The 19,715-nt window shown below is 35.8% G+C and overlaps 1 protein-coding gene across 3 annotated transcripts in view; it reads left to right on the top strand.

The window, feature by feature from the left end:
* The window catches only part of STK39 (serine/threonine kinase 39), a 332,438-nt gene extending 313,043 nt beyond the window's left edge, over positions 1–19,395 (top strand). For 2 of the 3 annotated variants that reach the window (XM_077154062.1, XM_077154065.1), the window contains exon 18: positions 17,849–19,395. In XM_077154062.1, coding sequence (XP_077010177.1) covers positions 17,849–17,923 — 75 coding nt within the window. In that variant the 3' untranslated portion in view covers positions 17,924–19,395. The remainder of the gene's footprint in view (positions 1–17,848) is intronic. The other variant, XR_013172832.1, reaches the window with a different exon arrangement.
* The last annotated feature ends 320 nt before the right edge of the window (positions 19,396–19,715 follow it).

Here is a 19,715-nt window from a genome sequence, read left to right as displayed (position 1 = left end):
TTGCCCTGGGTTTGACATCTTAACAATATTTAGTCTTCTATCTAGTCTACATGCATGGAAGTTCCTTCCATTTTATTCAGGCTTCTTTGATTTATTTTTGCAATGTTTTATAGTTTTCTATGTAAAAGTCCGTTAAATCCTTGTTTAAATTTAGTCCTATATATTTGATTCTTTGACCTACTATTAATGGATTTTTTTCTTGATTTTTCCTTCTAGTTGTTTATTGCTTGTGTAAGGAAACGCTACTCATTTTTGTACCCTGTCATGTGTCCTCTTGTGTTGCTTAATTCTTTTATTACCTTTAGGAGCTATGCTGTGGGTTGCTTAGGATTTTATGTATGAAAGATCATGTCATCTGCAAATAGGAAAAGTTTAACTTTTTACGTTACAGTTTGTATACCTGTGATTTCTTTTTCTTGCCTAATTGCTTTGGCAGTAATTTTTAGTACAATGTTGAATAACAGTAGTGACAGCGGGCATCCTTGTCTTATTCCTGATCTTAGAGGGAAAGCTTTCAATATTTCACCATTAAGTAGGATGTTAGTTTTGTGTTCTTCATATATACCCTTTATCATGTTGAGGAAGTTTCCTTCTATTCCTAGCATTCTAATTGTTTTTGTGAAGAAAGCATGCTGGATTTTGTCGAATGCTTTTCCTGCATCAATTGTGACAGTCGTGGTTTTTATATTTCTTTGTGTTAATGTCGAGTAGGTTACATTAATTGATTTTCTTATGTTAAAGCACCCTTACATATCAAAGATACATCCCACTTGATCATGCTGTATAATTCTTTTAATGTGCTGTTGGATTTGGTGTGCCAGTACTTTGTTTAGTGTTTTTGCATCTATATTCATGAAAGATATTGGTCTGAAATTCTCTTTTCTTCTGGTATCTTTATCTGGCTTTGGTATCAGGGTGACATTCCAATAGAATGAAATAAGGAGTGTTCCCTCATCAATTTTTTGCAAGAACTTGAGTAGAATTGGCTTAAGAATTATTGGAATGTTTGATAGAATTCCCATGAATCCATTTGGTCCTGGGCTTTTCTTTTTGGGGACATTTTTGATGACTGATTCAATCTTTTACTAAAAATCAGTTGGTCAAGATCTTCTGTTTCTTCTTGAGTTCATGTACATCATTGGTACTTTGTGTATTTCTAAAATTTTGTTCATTTGATCTAGCTTATGTATTTTATTGGCATACAATTGTCATAGCATCCTCTCAAAGTCCTTTTTATTTCAGTGGGGTCAGGAGCAATGTCTCCTTTTCATTTCTGATTTTCATTATTTGTTTCCATTCCCTTTTGTTCTTTTTCAGTGCAGCCTAAAGAAAGGTTTGTCAATTTTATTGATCTTCTCAAAGAACCAACTTTTGGTTTTGTTGATTCCCTCTATTATTTTTCAGTTCTCGATTTCATTTATCTCCACTCTTATCTTTATTTCCTTCCCTCTCCTTGCATTGGGCTTAGTTTGCTTTTCTTTTTCTAATACTTCCTGTTTTAAGGTTAAGTCTCCAAATTTAAGTCTTCTAAGATAAGAATTGAAAGCTATAAATTTCCCTCTCAGCACTGCTTTTGCTGCATCCTGTAAATGTTGATGTGTTTTATTTTCATTTTCATTCACCTCAAGGTAATTTCCCTTGTGTATTTGTCTTTAACCAATTGGTTGTTTAATTGCATGTGGTTTGATTTTGTGAATTTTCTGTTTTTGCCTCTGTAATTGATTTGTAGCTTCATTCCATTGCGGTCAGAGAAGAAACAGTGAATGATTGAAGTACTTTTGAATTTACTGGGACTTGTTTTGTGACCTAAGATATGGTCTATCCTGGAGAATGATTTATGTGCACTAGAGAAGAATGTACATTTTGTGGTGGGGTGAAGTGTTCTATATATTTCTGTAAATCTATTTGGTGTAGAGTATTGTTGAAGTTTTGTATTTCCTTATTTATCTTCTGACTAGATGTTCTATCCATTATTTAGAGTATTTTATTAAAATCTACTGCGAATGTAGAACCATCTGTTTCTCCTTTCAAATCTATCAGTGCTTGCTTCATGTATTTTGGGGCTGTTCTGTTAGTTGCATATATATATTTATAACTGTTACATCTCATTGACCCCTTCATTAGTACATAGTGACCATTTCTGTCCCTCATAACTGTTTTTTACTTAAAACCTTTTAAATCTGACATTAACATAAACCTTTTAAATCTGATATTAACATAGCCCACACCAGTTCTTTTTTGGTTACTACTTACATGGTGTATTTTTTTCCCCATCCTTTTACTTTCAACCTATTTGTATCCTTGAATTGAAGGTGAGTAATCTTGCAGATGGCCTCGAGTTGGTTCATGCTTTTTTATCCATTCTGCCAACCTTTGCTTTATGACTGAAATTTTACTGTATTTACATTTAAAGTCATTACTGGTAATACCAGACTTTCTTTTACCATTTTGGATTTAGCCAGTGTAAGTCTTAAGACATTTTTGTCCCTCAGTTCTTCCCTTAATGTCTTCCTTTATGTTTGATTTTTTGTATTGTAGCATATTTAGTGCCTTCTCTTTTCTATCTGGATATATTTTTTCATATATTTTCTTTGTGGTTATCTTGGGGTTAAAAGGTAACATCTTAAATATATTACAATCATATTTGCTTTGATACCAACTTGACTCCAGTAGCATACGTTTTCTTATACCTCTTCATTCCCCCATGTGTTTTTGGTACTTGTTACTGCTTATATCTTTGTGTATTATATGTCCAAAATCAAAGATTTATCATTACCTTTTAAAAATTTGTACTTTAGCACCATAGGAAATAAGAAGTGGAATTACAGACCAAAAAATATAATATAATAAAATAATACTTGCATTTATAATTACTCAAATAGTTACCTGTCTTTATTTCTTTATGCTACTTTGACCTGTTGTCTTTGTACTTTCCTTCAGTCTTCAGAACTCCCTTTAGGATTGTATGTAAGGCATGTATAGTAGTGATGCACTCCCTCAGCTTTTATATAATCTGGCAATGCCTTCATCTTTCCCTCATTTATATTTTTATGTTTTAAACAGCTTTATTGGTAATAGTTAACATACCACCAAGTTCCCCCAGTAGAATTGTGCATGTCAACAGTTTTTAGTATACTGACAATTATATATACTCTTTTTTCAAAAGCAGTTTTAAGATATACTTATGTCATGCTATCCATCCAAAGTGTATAATCAGTTGCTTTTAGTACAATCACAGTTGTGCATTCATCATTACCATCAATTTTAGATCATTTTCATTACTCCAAAAGAAAAACTCTATTCCCCTTAGGAGTCACCTCTCAATCCCTCCATCCATTCCCAACCTTATATAACCACTGATCTAATTTGTTCTCTATGATTTATTTATATTTACATTTTGTATAAGAGGAATCAAAATACAGTATATAGTATTTTGCATTTGGTATCTTACACTTAGCATAATGGGGTTTTTTTACTTTTCTTTTTCCCATTAGAGAAGGTGTAGGTTTATAGACAAGTCTTTCAATAAATATAATTTTCACATATACCCTCCTATTGACACTTTGCATTAGTGTGGTACTTTTGTTACAGTTGATAAAAGAATATTAATATTACTGTTAACTACAGTGTATAGTTTATGTTAGGTTTATTTTTCCCCTTATACTCCTCTATTAATACCTTGTAATGGTGTCATACATTTCTTATAAAAATGTTCTTTCATGAATTATAATGGCACATTAAACCACAGTCCATCATCAACTTTGTTCACTGTGTTATAAAGTCCTGTTTATCTTCTAACTTTCCTTCTAGTACCATACACGACCCAAAACGTTCCTTTTCAGTGGCATTCACGAGCATAACTCAGTGCTGTTAAATCCACTTACAATAACATGCTTCCATCACCACTATCTATTTCCAGTCAAACTAAATAGAAATAGAAATAGAATCTGCACAAATTAAGCATCAGCTCTGCATTCTCTACCCCATTCCTTCTCTTGGTAATCCATATTGTAGATTCTACTTCTATGAGTTTGTTCATTATAATTAGTTCATATCAGTGGGATTATACAATACTTGTTCTTTTGTTTCTAGCTTATTTCACTCAACATAATGGCCTCAGGGTTCATCCATATTATAGCAAGCATCAGGAATACCTTCTTACAGCTAAAAAATACTCTATTGTATGTATGTATGTATATATATATACACACACACACCACATTTTGTTTATCTGTTCATTGATTGATGGATACTTGAATTTCTTCCATCTTTTGCCAGTTGTGAATAACACCACTATGAATATTTGTATGCAAATGGCCGTTCAAGTCCCTGCTTTCAGTTCTTTTGGGTATATACCTAGTAGTGGGATTGCCAGATCATATGGCAGTTCTGTACTTAGCTTCCCCAGTGGGCTGTACCATTTTACATTCCTACCAACAATGAATGAGTTTTATCATTCCTTCACATCCTCTCCAATACTTGTTGTTTTCTGTGTTTTAAATAGTGGCCATTCTACTAGATGTGAAATGATATTTCATTGTGGTTTTGATTTGCATTTCCTACTAATAGTAACATTGAACATCTTTTCATGTGCCTTTTAGCCATTTGTATTGCTTCTTTGGAAAAATGTCTATTCAAGTCTTTCACCTATTTTTAAATTGTGTTGTCTTTTTATTGTTGATTTGTAGGATTTCTTTATATATTGTGGATATTAAACCCTTATCAGATATATGATTTTCAAATATTCCCTCCCATTGAGTAGGTTGCCTATTTACCTTTTTGAATCAAAAAAGTGTTTATATCAGCTTCTTTGTATCAAAAGTCCTTTGTATAAAAAATATTCAGTTAGCACATATCTTTCAATATCTTTTCTTCTATAATCCCAATTAAAAGAACTGTTCCCTGGTTGATTGCAAGTAAATAGAGTTTTCTTTTGAGCAGTTTGTTTTCCAGAAGGTTATTTTTCACTCCTACTTTCCTTTGCTCCTTTCCCCCTTTTCTTCCTCTGTCTCAAGAAATCACTTAGAATTTGTGTGCCTCTTCTACAGAATCTTTTTCTGCATTTGACGTTACCTATTAAACTGACTTCTTTGGACTTCCTATGTGATATAATTATGAGAAAACCTAAAACACATGCAGCATAGTAGTGTTACATCCTTGATGTTCTCATCTGTGTAATGTTATCTTTCAAAAGGAAATATTACCCATTACGTAAGTTACCACCTCTTGTTCATTGTGATTTGTAAGGATGGGTAAACTAACAAACCGTTTTTTTGACAATATAAAGACATTAAGAAGTGTATTTAGGCAAGTAAGAGTTGGTCAATAAGATTCAATTTACTAAGGACAATATAAAGTACATTATTAAGCGTTACTTCTTCAACTGTGATGGATTGCTATAGAAATCAGTAGGCAGGTCTTTCTAGTGCATACTGACTGCTCTTTTAAGCTACTGTGAACACATTTCTAAGGCTATCTCTTCATTTTTAAGGGGGGCGGGAATAGTCTGTAGATGAGTAATGTGGCTTATGTAGAGTTGCATGTTAGTCTTTGTAATTATTGACTCTAACATTCAACAGAACTCAAGACATGACCTCAACACGGTGTTAGATTTGTGCATTTTATTTTACTGACCATCTTGTTCCAGCCAATGTATGGTTATCCATTCTGTGTGCCAAAACCAGTAATGCCTTTCATGGCCCTTTAGTCCAGAGAAGTTCTGCACTGATTTTAATTTCTCGCTATCCCAATCCTACATGTATACCAACCATCATGGAATAAAGTGTGAATTGTACTGTGAAAAAAAAAATATTCAATATTGAGCAGTTCTCATTTATCTATATTTTCTTCCATTACTTGTGCTTTTGGGTCTAAAGTCTGAGAAGCCATTGCCTACCATGAGATCATGAAGATGCTTCCCTGCATTTTATTCTAAGAGTTTTATAGTCCTGGTTCTTATATTTAGGTCTTTGATCATTTTGAGTTAATTTTTACATAAGTTATGAGAGAGTAGTACTCTTGCATTCTTTTGCATATGGATATCTCGTTCTCCCAGCACCATTTGTTGAAGATGTTATTTTGTCCCAGTTAAGTGGACTTGGAAGCCTTGTCAAATACCAATTGACCATAGATATAAGGGGCTATTTCTTAACTCTGAATTAGATGGCACTGGTCAATATACCTGTCTGTGTTACAGTAGCATGCTGTTTTGACCACTGTGGCTACTGTAACTTTTTCATATGTTTTAATGTCAGAAAGTATGAGTCCTTCAACTTCGTTCTTCCTTTTCAGCTTTGCTTTTGGCTGTTCAGGGCCCCTTACCCTTCCAAATATATTTGATAATTTTGTTTTCCATTTCTGCAAAGTAGGCTGTTGGAATTTTTATTGGTATTACATTGAAACTATAAATCAGTTTGGGTAGAATTAACATCATAATGCTGTTCAGTCTTCTAATCCATGAACATGGAATGTCCTTCCATTTAGGTCTTCCTTTAGCAATGTTTTTTCATTTTCTATGTACAAGTCCCTTACATCCTTGGTTAAATTTGTTCCTAGATATTTGGTTCTCTGGCGTGCTTTTTTTTTTTTTTCCGCATGGGCAGGCTCCGGCATGGCAGGTGAGAATTCTGCCACTGAGCCGCTGTTACGCTGCCCTCTTTTAGGTGCTTTTGGAAATGGAATTTTTTTCTTGATTTCCTGATTGCTAGTGTATAGAAACACTACTGATTTTTCATGTTGATCTTATATCTTCCTGCTTTGTCAAAATCATTAATTAGCTCTAGTAGCTTAGTTACAGATTTTTTGGTATTTCATAGATAGGATCATGTCATCTGCAAATAGTTGAAGTTTTATTTCTTCCTTTCTAATTTGGATGTCTTTTATTTCTTTTTTCTGTATAACTGCTCTGGCTAGAATTTCTAGTACAATGTTGAGAAACAGTTGGGTCAGCAGGCACCCTTGTCTTGTTCCTGATCTTAGAAGAATATATTTCAGTCTTTCACCATTGAGTATGATGTTATCAGTGGAATTTTCTTATGTGCCCTTTATCATGATAAGGACGTTTCCTTCTATTCATGTTTTTGTAAGGGCTGTTATCAAGAAAGAATGCTCAATTTTGTCAAATTCCTATTCTTTGTCAGTTGAGATGATCATGTAATTTTTTTCCCCTTAAATTTGTTAATGGGTATATCACATGAACTGATTTTCTTGTTTTGAACCACTCTTGCATACCTGAGATAAAAAAATCACTTGGTCATTGTGTGTAATTCTTTTAATGTATTGTTGGATTTTATTTGTAAGTATTTTGTTGAGGAGGATTTCTGTGTCTATATTCATAAGAGATATTGGTCTGAAATTCTCTTTTCTTTTGGTATCTTTATCTGGCTTTGGTATGAGAGTGATATTGGCCTCATAGAATGAAATAGGGAGTGTTCCCTCCTCTTCAATTTTTTGGAAGTGTTTGAGCAGGATTATTAATTAATCTTGGAATGATTGGTTGAATTCACTTTTGAAGTCATCTGGTCCTGGGCTTTTCTTTGTTCATTGGTCTCTGATGACTGATTCAATCTCTTTTCTTGTGATGTTCTGCTGAGGTCTTCTTTTTCTTCCAGAGTCAGTGTAGTTTGTTCACGTGTTTGTAGGAATTTGCCCATTTCATCTAAATTGTCTAATTTGTTAGCATACAATTGTTCATAGTATCCTCTTATGATCCATTTTGTTTCTTTGAGCTCATAGGTAATGTCTCCCACTGATTTTTCTGATTTTATTTGTATCTTCTTTCTTTTTTGTCAATCTAGCCAAGAGTTTATCAATCTTACAGATCTACTCAAAGAACCAACTTTTGGTTTTGTATGTTCTATTGTTTATATACACTCTCAATTTCATTTATTTCTGCTCCAATATTTGTTTCCTTCTACATCCTTTGGAATTAGTCTACTGTTCTTTTTTTTTTTTTTTCTATTTCCTCCATGTGTACATTTAAGTTTTTGATTTTTAGCTCTTTCTTTTTTTAATGAAAGCATTTGGGGCTCCAGATTTCCCTCCCTGCACTGCCTTTGTTGCATCCTGTAAGTTTTGATACGTTTTATTCTTGTTTTCATCTCGAGACACTTACTCTTGCAACTTCTTGTTTAACTTACGGATTTAAAAGAGTGTGTTGGTTAACTTCCATATATTTCTGAATTTTCTAGTTCTCTGCCTTTTATTCATTTCAGCTTCATCCCATTATTATAAGGAACGTTCTTTGTATAATTAAATCTTTTTTAAAATTATTGAGACTTGTTTTATGATGCAGCATGTGATCTATCCTGGAGAAGGATCCATGAGCATTTGAGAAGAATGTATATTGTGCTGGTTTAGGGTTGCAGTGTTCTGTGTATGTCTGTTAGGTCTAGTTCATTTATCATTTTATTCAAGTTCTCTGTTTCCTTTTCGATCCACTGTCTCGATTTTTTATCTATTGATGCGAGTGGTGTATTGAAGTCTCTAGCTATTATCGTAGGGACATCTGTTTCTCCCTTTAGTTTTGCCAGTGTTTTTATTGTGTATTTCAGGGTACTGTTGTTAGGTGCATTGGTATTTATGATTGCTATGTGTTCCTGGTGTAGTGCCCCTTTTATTAATATATAGTGTATTTTTTTCTATATTTGTCTATTGTGTCTGATATTTGTATAGTTACCTCAGCTCTTTTTTGATTACTATTTGCATGGGATATCTTTTTCCAACCTTTCGTTTTCAACCTATTTGTGTCTTTGGGTTGAAGATAGGTCTCTTTGTAGACAGCATATAGTTTCATCCTACTTTATTATCTGTTTTCCTGATCTGTGTCTTTTGATTGGGGTTCCATTACCCTTCAGTATTATTCATGTAAAGGCAATATTTCAGCCATTTTATCCTTTGGCTTTTATTTGTCATGTCTTTTTTCTTTCTCTTTTTATCATTTTAGTCACCCTTACTGATAAACTTCATCTCTACATTCCACTCCAAGCCTCTCTTTCCTATCTTTTCCTTTCAGCCTGCAGAACTCCATTTTGTTTACCTGTGAATATTTTAACCTCTCCCTCATTTTGCCTGGTAAAGAATTCTTGGCTAGTAGTTTTTCTCTTTCAGTACCTTAAATATATCTTACCACTGACTTCTTGCCTCCATGGTTTCTAATGAGAAATCAGAACTTAGTCTTATTGAGGATCCCTTGTTATCTGATGAATCGCTTTTCTCTTTCAGGTTTCTTTCTTTATCTTTGACAATTGATAATTTGATTAATATATGTCTCAGAGTAGGTTTATTAGGATTAATGCTGTTTGGAATATATTGTGCTTCTTGGACATGTATATTTATGCCTTACACAAGAATAGGGATTTTTTTTAGCCATTATTTCCTCAAATATTCTTTCTGCCCCTTTTCCCTTCTCTTCTCCTTCTGGGACACCCATGATATATATGCTTTATCCTTTCCCTGTCACTGAAATCCCTGTATTCCGCTCAGATTTTTCTATTATTTTCTCTATTTATTCTGTAACATTTTGATTGTGTCTTCTAATTTGCTGACTCTTTCTTCTGCCTGTTCACATCTGCTGTTGCATTCTTCTATTAAATTTTTAATCTTTCATTCCCTCAATTTGTTATTTTTCTATTTACATTATAAAATTCTTATGCTCACAGTGTCTTCCTTAAATCATTTATCTCTTTAGCCATATTTTCCTTCATCTTCTTGAATGGATTTAGGAGATTCTTTGACCATCTTTGATTAGTTCCAAATTCTTTGTTCCAAATTCTGTCCCCTCCAAAGTTTTAATTTGTTCCTTTGATTGGACCATATCTTCTTATTGTTAGCATGCATTTTTTTTGGATGTCTGGGCATCTGATTATCTTGATGCGTATACCTTCCCTCTTGCTTAAGATATTATTGTTGATTAACTTTGTGGTACGGCTTTTATATGACATTTGATTCAACTTATTCTAGAGCTTTTGAATTGCTGGTGTTTAACTGATCAGGATTTTTCAGCTCTTTTTAATCTCATTTCCACCCTGAATATATGGTACCGTTTTTTAGAATGTACTTTTTGTGCAGTTCTTTCACTCTCAGGAGAAATCTTCCTTTCCTCTGTTCGTTCTCCTTAAATCTTGATCTATTTTTGTTTTGCCACTATAGTTTTTTTGTTTTGTTTTGTTTTTCTTTTTTAAACTCCTTCCATTTCCTCTAGCTGCTTTTGCCTGGAGATTCAGCCCTGCACCCCCAGCCCCACCCCCCTGCAGAGAGGACTTTCCCAAGTCAGTATTTCCTAGCCAGAACAACACCAGACAGCCGTGTACGAAGTACAGACCGGCTCCAAGGAGCTCTGAGGGGAGAGAGCCAGGAAGATGTCAGAAGCCTTTAGATGACTCCCTGAAACTGCACTTCCCTGGCCTGCCTAGCAGATGGTACCATTCCACAGGTTGTCCCCCGCCCATCTAAGGGTACTATGCTTTGAAACTCCAATGCCTTCACTCCTTTTGGGGCAAAACAGTAGCTTAGAGCCAGGACACCACAATCCAGATTCACTAATCAAAATCTGTGATGAGTGCTTGGCTATGACCCCCATCCCCCACCCCTTGAGGAAAACATTTCTATGTCCCTTTCTGTGTACAGCAGCTAGTCATGCACTGGACCCCAAGGCCACCTGCCTCGAGAGTGGGAATGGACATCACCAAACACGACGGAGCAAGCTACTTAGTCCTTTACCGTAGTTCTCAGCCTCTTCCTCTCATTCTTCCCTGGACTCTGTACACTGTTCTTCCAGCCTCTGGAGCTTCAGAACACTGTTTCCGTCAGTCCCTGCCTATTCACTAGCTGTTTGGGAGTAGGAGCTAGTTCTGGAGCTCCCTACTCCACAGTCTTCCCCAGGGTTCCTCCTCTCCTTCACTTCTTGAAAGAAAGTCTCACCAGATGTAAAGTTGACACTTGTTTTCTTTTGGCACTTTATTTCAGCCCATTGCCTTCTTGCCCCCATGGTTGCTGATGAGAAATCAGCCCTAAAATCTAATTGGGACTCCCTTGTACATAATACTTTGCTTCTCTCTTGCAGCTTTTCAGAATTCTCTCCTGTCCTTTGCATTTGACAGCTTAATATATGACAGGATAATTTTTTCTTGTATACCTTGTTTGATATTCTCTGAACTTCTTAGATGTGCACATTCATGTATTTTGCTAAGTTTGGGAAGTTCTCTGTCACTATTTCTTTGATTGTTCCTTCTGCCCCTTTCCTCCTTTCTCTGTGGCTCACAATATGCATGTATTTGTACACTTCATGATGTCCCAAAGGTGTCTTAGGCTGTTTTCACTTTGAATAATTCTTTCTTCTCTTACCCCTCAGCCTGACTCATTTCAGTTGCCTGGTCTTTGAGTTCATGGATTCTTTTTTCTGCCTACACCAATCTATTGGTTGAAACTTTCCTTGGCATTTTTTATTTAAGTTATTGTGGTCTTTTCTTTTTTAAATGTTCTTTCATCTCCTTAAGTATTTCTAAAATCATTTTTAAATACTTTGTTTGCTATGTCCATATTCTGGTCTTCTTGGTTGGTTTTTCTGGGTTTTTATCCTCTTCCTTTGGTTGGGCCATCATTTCCTGTTTCTATATCTTGTACTCTTGTTCCATACCATACATTTTTTTAAGTATAATTGGTTATTTTATTCAAAAGTCCAGCCATTTTTTTTTCTAATACTCCAGTGGCATAATATTTCAAAGACAACTATTTTAGTCTGTGAAATATAAAAAAGTATATTTTATATGTAAGTTTTTTCAATTTTATTGAGATATAGTTACACTACAGAGAACATATAAAGTGTGTAATCACTGACTCACAGTATCATCACATAGTTGGTCATACATCCCCATGATGAGTTTTAGAATATTTTTATTATTCCAGAACAGAAATAAAAAGAAAACCTAAAACCCAAATCCTCCCATACCCCTTGTGTCCCCTACTGTTAACCTACAGTATTGGTGTAGTAAATTTGTTACTGTTTATGAAGGAATATTAAAATATTACTATTAACTATAGTTCATAGTTTGCAGTAGCTGTTTTTCTCATATATCCCTCTGTTTTTTTACATTTGTAGTATTTCATGCAAGAACTTATTTATATACATGACTTTGAACAACCCCTTTTCGATTAAGTTTACCTACAATACAGCATTATTACTTATATTCCCAATAACAAGCTTCTATCACCTCTATCCATTCCCAAACGTTTCAGTTCAATTTCATTAAAAATTCTGTACATATAAGGTTACGGCCCCCTTCTCTAGCTTCTATCTCTAGGTACCCTATGTTCTATGTTTTAAGACTGAGTCTACATGTTCTAGTTAGTTGATATTAGTGGAATCATTCAATATCTGTCCTTTTGTTTCTAACCTATTCCACTCAGCATTATGTCCTCAAGATTCATCTTTGTAGTCACATAACATTAGGACCTCGTTGCTTCTACTGCTGCATATATTCCATGTGTATAGCTCACATTTTGTTTATCCACTCATCTGTTGATTGTGTCTTTCTTTTGGCAACTGTGAATAATCCTGCTGTATACATCAGTGTGCAAATGTCTGTTCATGTCCCTGCTTTCACATCTTCTGAGTAGCAGAATTGCCAGGTCATAGGGCAACTCAATATTTAGTTCTCTGAGGAAGCACCAAAACCGTCTTCTACGCTGTAAAATGTCCCATTTTACATTCCCACCAGCAGTGAATAAGTGTTCCTATTTCTCCCCATCTTCTCCACCATTTTTAGTTACCTGTTTGTTTAATAGCAACCATTCATATAGGTATGAAATGATATCTCACTGTGGTTTTGATTTGCATTTCCATAATAGCTAATGAAGATAAACATCTTTTTATGTGCTTTTAGCCATTTGTGTTTCCTCTTTGGAGAAATGTCTATTCATATCTTTTATCCATTTATAATTGGATTGTTTGTCCTTTTATTGTTGAGTTATAGGATTTCTTTATATATTCTGGATATCAAAGCCTTCTCAGATATGTGGGTACCAAATATTCTCTCCCACTGAGTTGTTTGCCACTTCACTTTTTTTTTTTTTTTTTTACACAAAGTCCTTTGAAGTACCTAAATGTTCAATCTTGAGGAGTTCCCATTTATCTGTTTTTTTTTTTACTTTTGGTGCTTGTGTTTTAGGTATAATGTTTAAGAAGCAACCTCCTATCACTAGGTCTTGAAGATGTTTTCATATATTTCTTCTATGAGTTTTATGGAACTGACTGTTATATTTAGGTCTTTGATCCTCTTTCAGCTAATTTTTATATAGAGTGTGAGGTAGGGGTCCTCTTTCATTCCAATTCTCCCATGTACTGAAGACACTATTCTGTACCAGCTCAGTGGATTTGGATGCCTTGTCAAAAATAAGTTGATCATAGATCTGGGAGTCTATTTCTGAACTCTCAATTCAATTCCATTGATCAGTATGTCTTTGTGCCAATACCGTGCTGTTTTGATTGATGTGGCTTTATAATAAGCTTTAGCATCAGGAAATATAAATCCTCCCACTTCATTTTTCTTTTCTAGGATGCTTTTGGCTATTCGAGCCCTTTTCCCTTCCAAATAAATTTGATAAACTAACTCTTCCAATTCTGCAAAATGGATTGGTGGAATTTTTATTGGTGTTGCAGTGGATCTGTAGATCAACTTGCGTAGGATTGTAATCTTAACATTGGGCCTTCCTATCCGTGAACACAGAATAGTCTTTCCAGCTATCTAGAGCTTCTTTAATTTCTTTTAGCAATGTTTTGTAGTTTTCTGTGTACAGGTACTTTACCTTTTGGTTAAGTTTATTCCTGTACACTTGATTCTTTTAGTTGCTATTGTGAATGGAATTTTTTCCTTAATTGCCTCCTTGGTTAGGTCATTACTAGTGTATAGACACACTGCTGATTTTTGCACATTGATCTTGTATCCTGCCACTTTGCTGAATTTTTTTTTTTTTTTAGCTCAAGTAGCTTTGTCATAGATTTCTCTGATTTTCCAAATATAGGATCATGTCATCTGCAAATAATGAGTGATTTACTTCTCCCTTTCCAGTTTGGATGCCTTTCATTTCTTTTCCTTGCCTAATTGCTCTAGACCTCCTAGCACAATGTTGAATAACAAGGGAGACAGTAAGTTGGCATTGCACTGTACATTTTAATATTTTAGAATTTCAGCTTTGGGATTTATTCCCTTGAAAGTGTGTTGCTTGATTTGTAACCAGCTAAGTCTAGAAGAGAGATTTTTCTTGAGCACCAGCCATCCTATCAGGAAGATCTGCTCAAGATGAATGCACTGTGCATGGTCCTCGCTCTCTTTTTGAGCCTGTGTCTTGTCCTAGATTTGTATCTGTTAGTTGTTTTAGAATTCCCCTGCTTACAAGTTTGAGTGTCCCCTCTATTTCTCAGGAGACAGATTTCCCTCTTCTGTGTGTTTAGAGCAGGCCAGCCTTCACCCCCAGCTGTCTGCCTCTTTAGTTTTTTTTTGTTGTCTCAAGTTGCTTTTGCCTGAAGAGCAGTTTCCAGGAGAGTGGGTCATGTCTGAAAGGAATTTCCCAAGTCGGTCTTTCCCAGCCAAAGCAGGGCCAAGGACCCATGTAGGAAGTGAAGACGGGCACCAAAGTGCCCTTGGGAGGGGACCAGGAAGGGCACCTGGAGCCTCCTGCATGTCTCCCTAAATCCAAGCCTGCTTGAACTTGTCCCCCATAGCATTAGAGGCCATATCATCTGTGTGTCCTCTGCTGGCCCCTTTGTCCAGGGCAGGTTGGAACAGAAGCTGCTCTCAGGTCCAGGCTCCCAGCAAAATAAGGTCGCTAATCAAAAGCCATGATCAGTGATTGGCTGTACCCTCCCCTGGTTTGGGGAGGAGAAATTTTAAGTCCCTTTGGGCCACCAACAAGCTAGCCAGAGGCTGGGGAGCGGCACCTGCCACGCAGAGAGAATCGTGTACTGGCCTTTAATGTAATTTACCAGGCTCTCCTGGCCTCCAGAATTTCAAAACAGTTGTTTTAAATAGTCCTGCCTGTGGAATAATTGTTCCGGTAGAAGGATGAATCCTGCCACTACCCCCTGCACCCCTTCCCACAGTGCTCCCTTAAAGACTTTTCTGAGGAGCTTGGCAATGCTATTAATGAATATGGCTTGCTAACACTATATAAGGAAATGTTTGATCTTGCACAGTGAAAGATGTCAACATTTGTAACATCTGTATAACATAGTGATGTTTAAAAATCATGCATGGGTAAGAGTAATAAAATGCTCTATCAGGAATATACAGTATTCTGTAAAAGCTATTGAAGTATACTTTCTCTTTACAAGTCACATATTTGTCTGATATCAGACTTTATTTTAAAAACATCAAGGAAAACAATATATAGCAACAGACTGAAACAAAAGCAGATTTGAGAATCATGCTATTTTCTAGTAAGCAAGACATTAAAGAGATTTGCAAAAGTGTAAAGCATTGCCGTTCCTCAGTTTTTGTTGTTTTAGGAAAATAGTTATTTTTCGTGAGGATTTTATGTATGTTAGCAGACCTAGCTTTAAATTATGTTCAATGAATTAGTAAGTGAATATTTCAAAAGTTTCTCAGTTTTAAATTCCGAGTCATTACAAATATATAACCCAAATAAGCATATTCTATGTTTTTAAATATTTAATTTTTTCCAGTTTCAATTTCTAAGACAGTACCATAAATGCATAAAAATACCATAAAAATTCTCTGTGGGTTACCACATAAATTGAAGATTTGGGAAAAGGGCCTCAATAATTTTTAAGATAGTCAAAGGGTCCTGACCAAAAAGTTTGAGAACTACTTTGAGGGGTTTCTGGTCCCTTCTTTCTGAATGTCAGAATCCTTCACCTCTGGCCTTCCTTTGTGTTGTGTAGGCTGCAGGGAGAGAAACGTAGACACAGTCGGGGTTAAGAAAGAGCACGTATTGGGGAGGGATTGCTGAGTCCCTTGAAACAAAGCCAGACAGCCTGGCCTGCGCCTCTTTGCAGGAGAGAACGTTCCTTTGGGGCTGTGGGAGGCCCTAGAGGCGGGTGAGGACTGGATGGTCCAGAAGCTCCGGTGTGAGGCACCTATGATGACCACTGGTTTGAGCACCTGTTCTCCTTGTAAATTGTCACGTCCAATAGTCTTCATAAGGAAAGGATTTTATATTTTTTCCTTTATGTTTAGTCTGTTTAACCACTATTGGATAGGTTTTTACTTCTAGTCATTTAACCAACCCCTTTATATTGTCACATTTCTGGCACAGCTTTGAAATGCATTGATGACCTTCCTGCTTGGCAGTGACCTCGTTTCCATCACCATCAGTGGCCTTTCTATCACACAGAGTGTCTCTGCTGCCATTCTGCGGGTTGAGTAAATGATGGCGTTAGAGCTACACAGGAGTAAAGAAGGGAAGGTGTAGGGAGGGAGGTAAAGAAACAGTGATAATGGACTGAGAAAATTATAGTACCACTATGTCGAAGACTCCCCAGAAAACGTCTCAGCTGAAATGTCTTCTCTGCCCACTACTGCTTTGTTAAAAGTGATAAGGAAAGAAGCATTTCTGATCTTACTGCCCCTGGCGAGGCAAACAATGAAAATTGTACTTCACTGAATATCGTATCGGTCAAGTGAAACTAAATAAATCATTGGACAGGCACATAGCAAATTCCTTTCTTTAAATACTATCTAATAGGCATACCCTTTAGGCTACTGTTTTGCTTATATAAGCATAACTAGTCATGGTGAATTTTATTTTAAAGCTAATTGTTTTGAAATGCTCAAGCTACATCTTCTAGTTAGCTGCTTATTTTAAAGGAAAATGCAAGAATTGACAAAGGGCTGATTTTACATACTGCCTTTTAGAACTTTCTGAACGTACACAAGTAGTGCTAAGCAGGTTAATTGTGATGATTAGAAAGACTCTTCTCCATGGGAAACTAATTGTTATGACAATAATTTAGTAGGAATTAGACCAAGAAGAGGTTTGCATGGTTCTTTTGTAATTAATTACCCATTCCCAGTCATTCATCAAACTTTTTTCTCCCCACTTTATATACAATGTCAAATCGGATGTATTTACAATAGCATGAAGAGGGAGATCAGAAAGAATATAAAAATGATTTATAAATTAAAACGAGTGAGATCCTTGGGGCCGGGGAGCAGTGGCGTACATCCAATTCCGTCAGATTTTGAAGTAAAAGAAAAAAGTATTTGACACACTGTAATTCTGGCCAATTTTAAGCAGTGAATCAGTTCTAAAATATTACAAACAAAATTCTGTTCTAGAAAAAATTGTTATGGCACACTTCCCTGTGAAAATTTCTCACTGGTATTTAAATGAGCCATTCCAGTCCCGAGTGACTACTTTTTTTCTGGCTGCTTTTGTAAAGATGATGGGATTTTGGTAAAACCCCCATCCCTCTTGAATGCCATGTTAGCTCTCCTCTGCTAATTTTCATAGTGTTTTTTTTTTTTCTTAATTATTACGGGACCTCCATAGAAAGTATATTTGAAATAACTATTTAGTTGTTGGTATACGGTTTATTGGCATTTATGTACCTACGAGCCTGGGCAAGGTGTTGTCTTAAAGGGTAACAAATCCTTTCCCACCTCTTTTCTGTACTTGATAGCATAATGACCAGATATCCTAGTCTGAAGTTAGAGGACCCAGAAAGCAGTCTTTCTAGAGAGTGGTTTTTTAGGATTTCTCCTGCAAGAGATGGGACCTGTGGCCCCAGCCAGAATGTGCCTTTGCTTGGTTTGGCTCCCGCAGAAACAGGTCTTTAAAAACCTGCAACTACAAACCAGCACTGAAGGTTTCCTTCCTTTTCTCTTTCCAGGCTTCTGGCTGCGATGGGTCCGAGATTCCTGACGAAGTGAAGCTGATCGGCTTTGCTCAGCTGAGTGTCAGCTGATGCACGTCCCTGGAAGTGACCCTTAACTCTCATGTCCCCCCTCATCGCCATCCCCTCGCCCCTCCTCTCCCCTCACTCCCAGTTCCCAGCAAAATCAGAAGATTGTGAAGAGGCCGGCTTAGATGAAAACGGGATAAAAAGTAATTTTTAAAAATTGACAGCACTCCAAATTCTGCTTTATTCTCTAGCAAATCCACAGTATGAGAACAAGCAAATGCCACAGCTGCACGACTGTTGCTAATTTTTCCAAAAGCTATTTACTATTCTTAGCAATCAATTTGGATATCCCTTAAGTGAAAAGAATCTGAATACACTCAGGTGGTCCTATTTATTTGGCAACAAAAGGAATTTTCTATCAGAAAACTATTTCTTCTTTCATTGTTGTTCTTTCTGTTATAATACTTTCATTGTACATCTGACGGTACTGCCTCTTTTATGTTGTATTTAGAAATTAATATACTTATAAAATTAAGATTTATTAGCCAAACTTGAATTCTAGTTTTAAAACTGACTGTGAATTTTATTTTTCATATATTTATGCTTACACACCTTAGCTATAAGAAAAAAAATAAGTTTTTGATTATATGCTTCTTGCAGTTAATCTCTTGTTATTTAAACAAAAATCTTTCAGGTATATCTTTGAGGTTTTTTTAACTTCTAATTTTTGAAATGATCAAATTAGGAACTAGAATGCTTATTCTTCTGGTTTGTTTGCCTAAAAAACCAATCCACAATCTGTCTCTTGGGAGTGGGAGGTGCCTTGCAGACTTTCATATAAGAATGTGCCTGAGGCTGCTTTACCCTGAACAGTCTCAGATCCGAACTTTCCTCTATGTAAGGGGGCACATGCCAGTTGTGCTTTGTTGGAATATCCAGAATGCTATATTAAAAACGTTGCCATTCAGTTAGATTACTAACTATATACCCATTTCTAATTTGGCTTCTCCATGAGTGACAGGATTTGTTGTTCTAAGGTGATAAACTTGAAAATACCGGAATCTTGAGTTTTACTTGAAATTCTGCAGAATACTAAGATGGAGTGAAAATAATAGAAAGGGTTTTGTGCAATGACTAAAAGGTTAAAAAAAAAACAAACAAACGCTGTTAAGTTTCAAGGATAAATACTTTCAACCCAAGTAGCTCTCTGCTTGACTCTATATTATGGAACTAGTAAACTTTAGGATTTTCAAAACTGAAGTGTAAACTTTCAGGGAGGTGGGCTCCCGCGATGGTGCCATCGCGCCTTCCTAGCTAACCCTAGCTACGGCAGCTCTTTAATGTACTTTAAAAAGCAAATATATATTACTAAGGACAAAAGTTATTTATAATTGCCTTGTCATAATTGTTAAGGTGTTCTAGAGCTATTTGCATACGATTTAATGTAATTTCATTCCATTCTATTGTTTACACAACGATTACTCAAAGATGACTGCAAAGGTAAAAGGAAAATAAAAGTGTATTGCACAAAGAGAGTATGTTATATTGTTTCATTCCTTAGGAATATCTGCTTTGCTGTAGTGATATTTAGCACGTTCCTAAAATTCCTGGTAAGAATTAACTAGGAAAAAGGGCCCTAGAGGAAGACAATAAGGCACCCACCAACTCACAGGGAAGTTTGACAAATAACTCAAATTAGTTTGAGGAGAGAACAAGAGGCAAACATTCACCCATCCCATAGATGCTTGTCTTTGAATTAAAACCACAGGAATGCAGGGGACAACGGGAATGATTTCTTCCAACTGCCGCATTTCAGGGCTTGGGCACTGAGGCTTGGAGCCAGGTAAGTGTCTTG

Source organism: Tamandua tetradactyla, chromosome 3, assembly GCF_023851605.1.
Source record: "Tamandua tetradactyla isolate mTamTet1 chromosome 3, mTamTet1.pri, whole genome shotgun sequence".
NCBI classification, from domain to species: Eukaryota; Metazoa; Chordata; class Mammalia; order Pilosa; family Myrmecophagidae; genus Tamandua; species Tamandua tetradactyla.
This window is presented reverse-complemented; position numbering and strand designations above follow the sequence as displayed.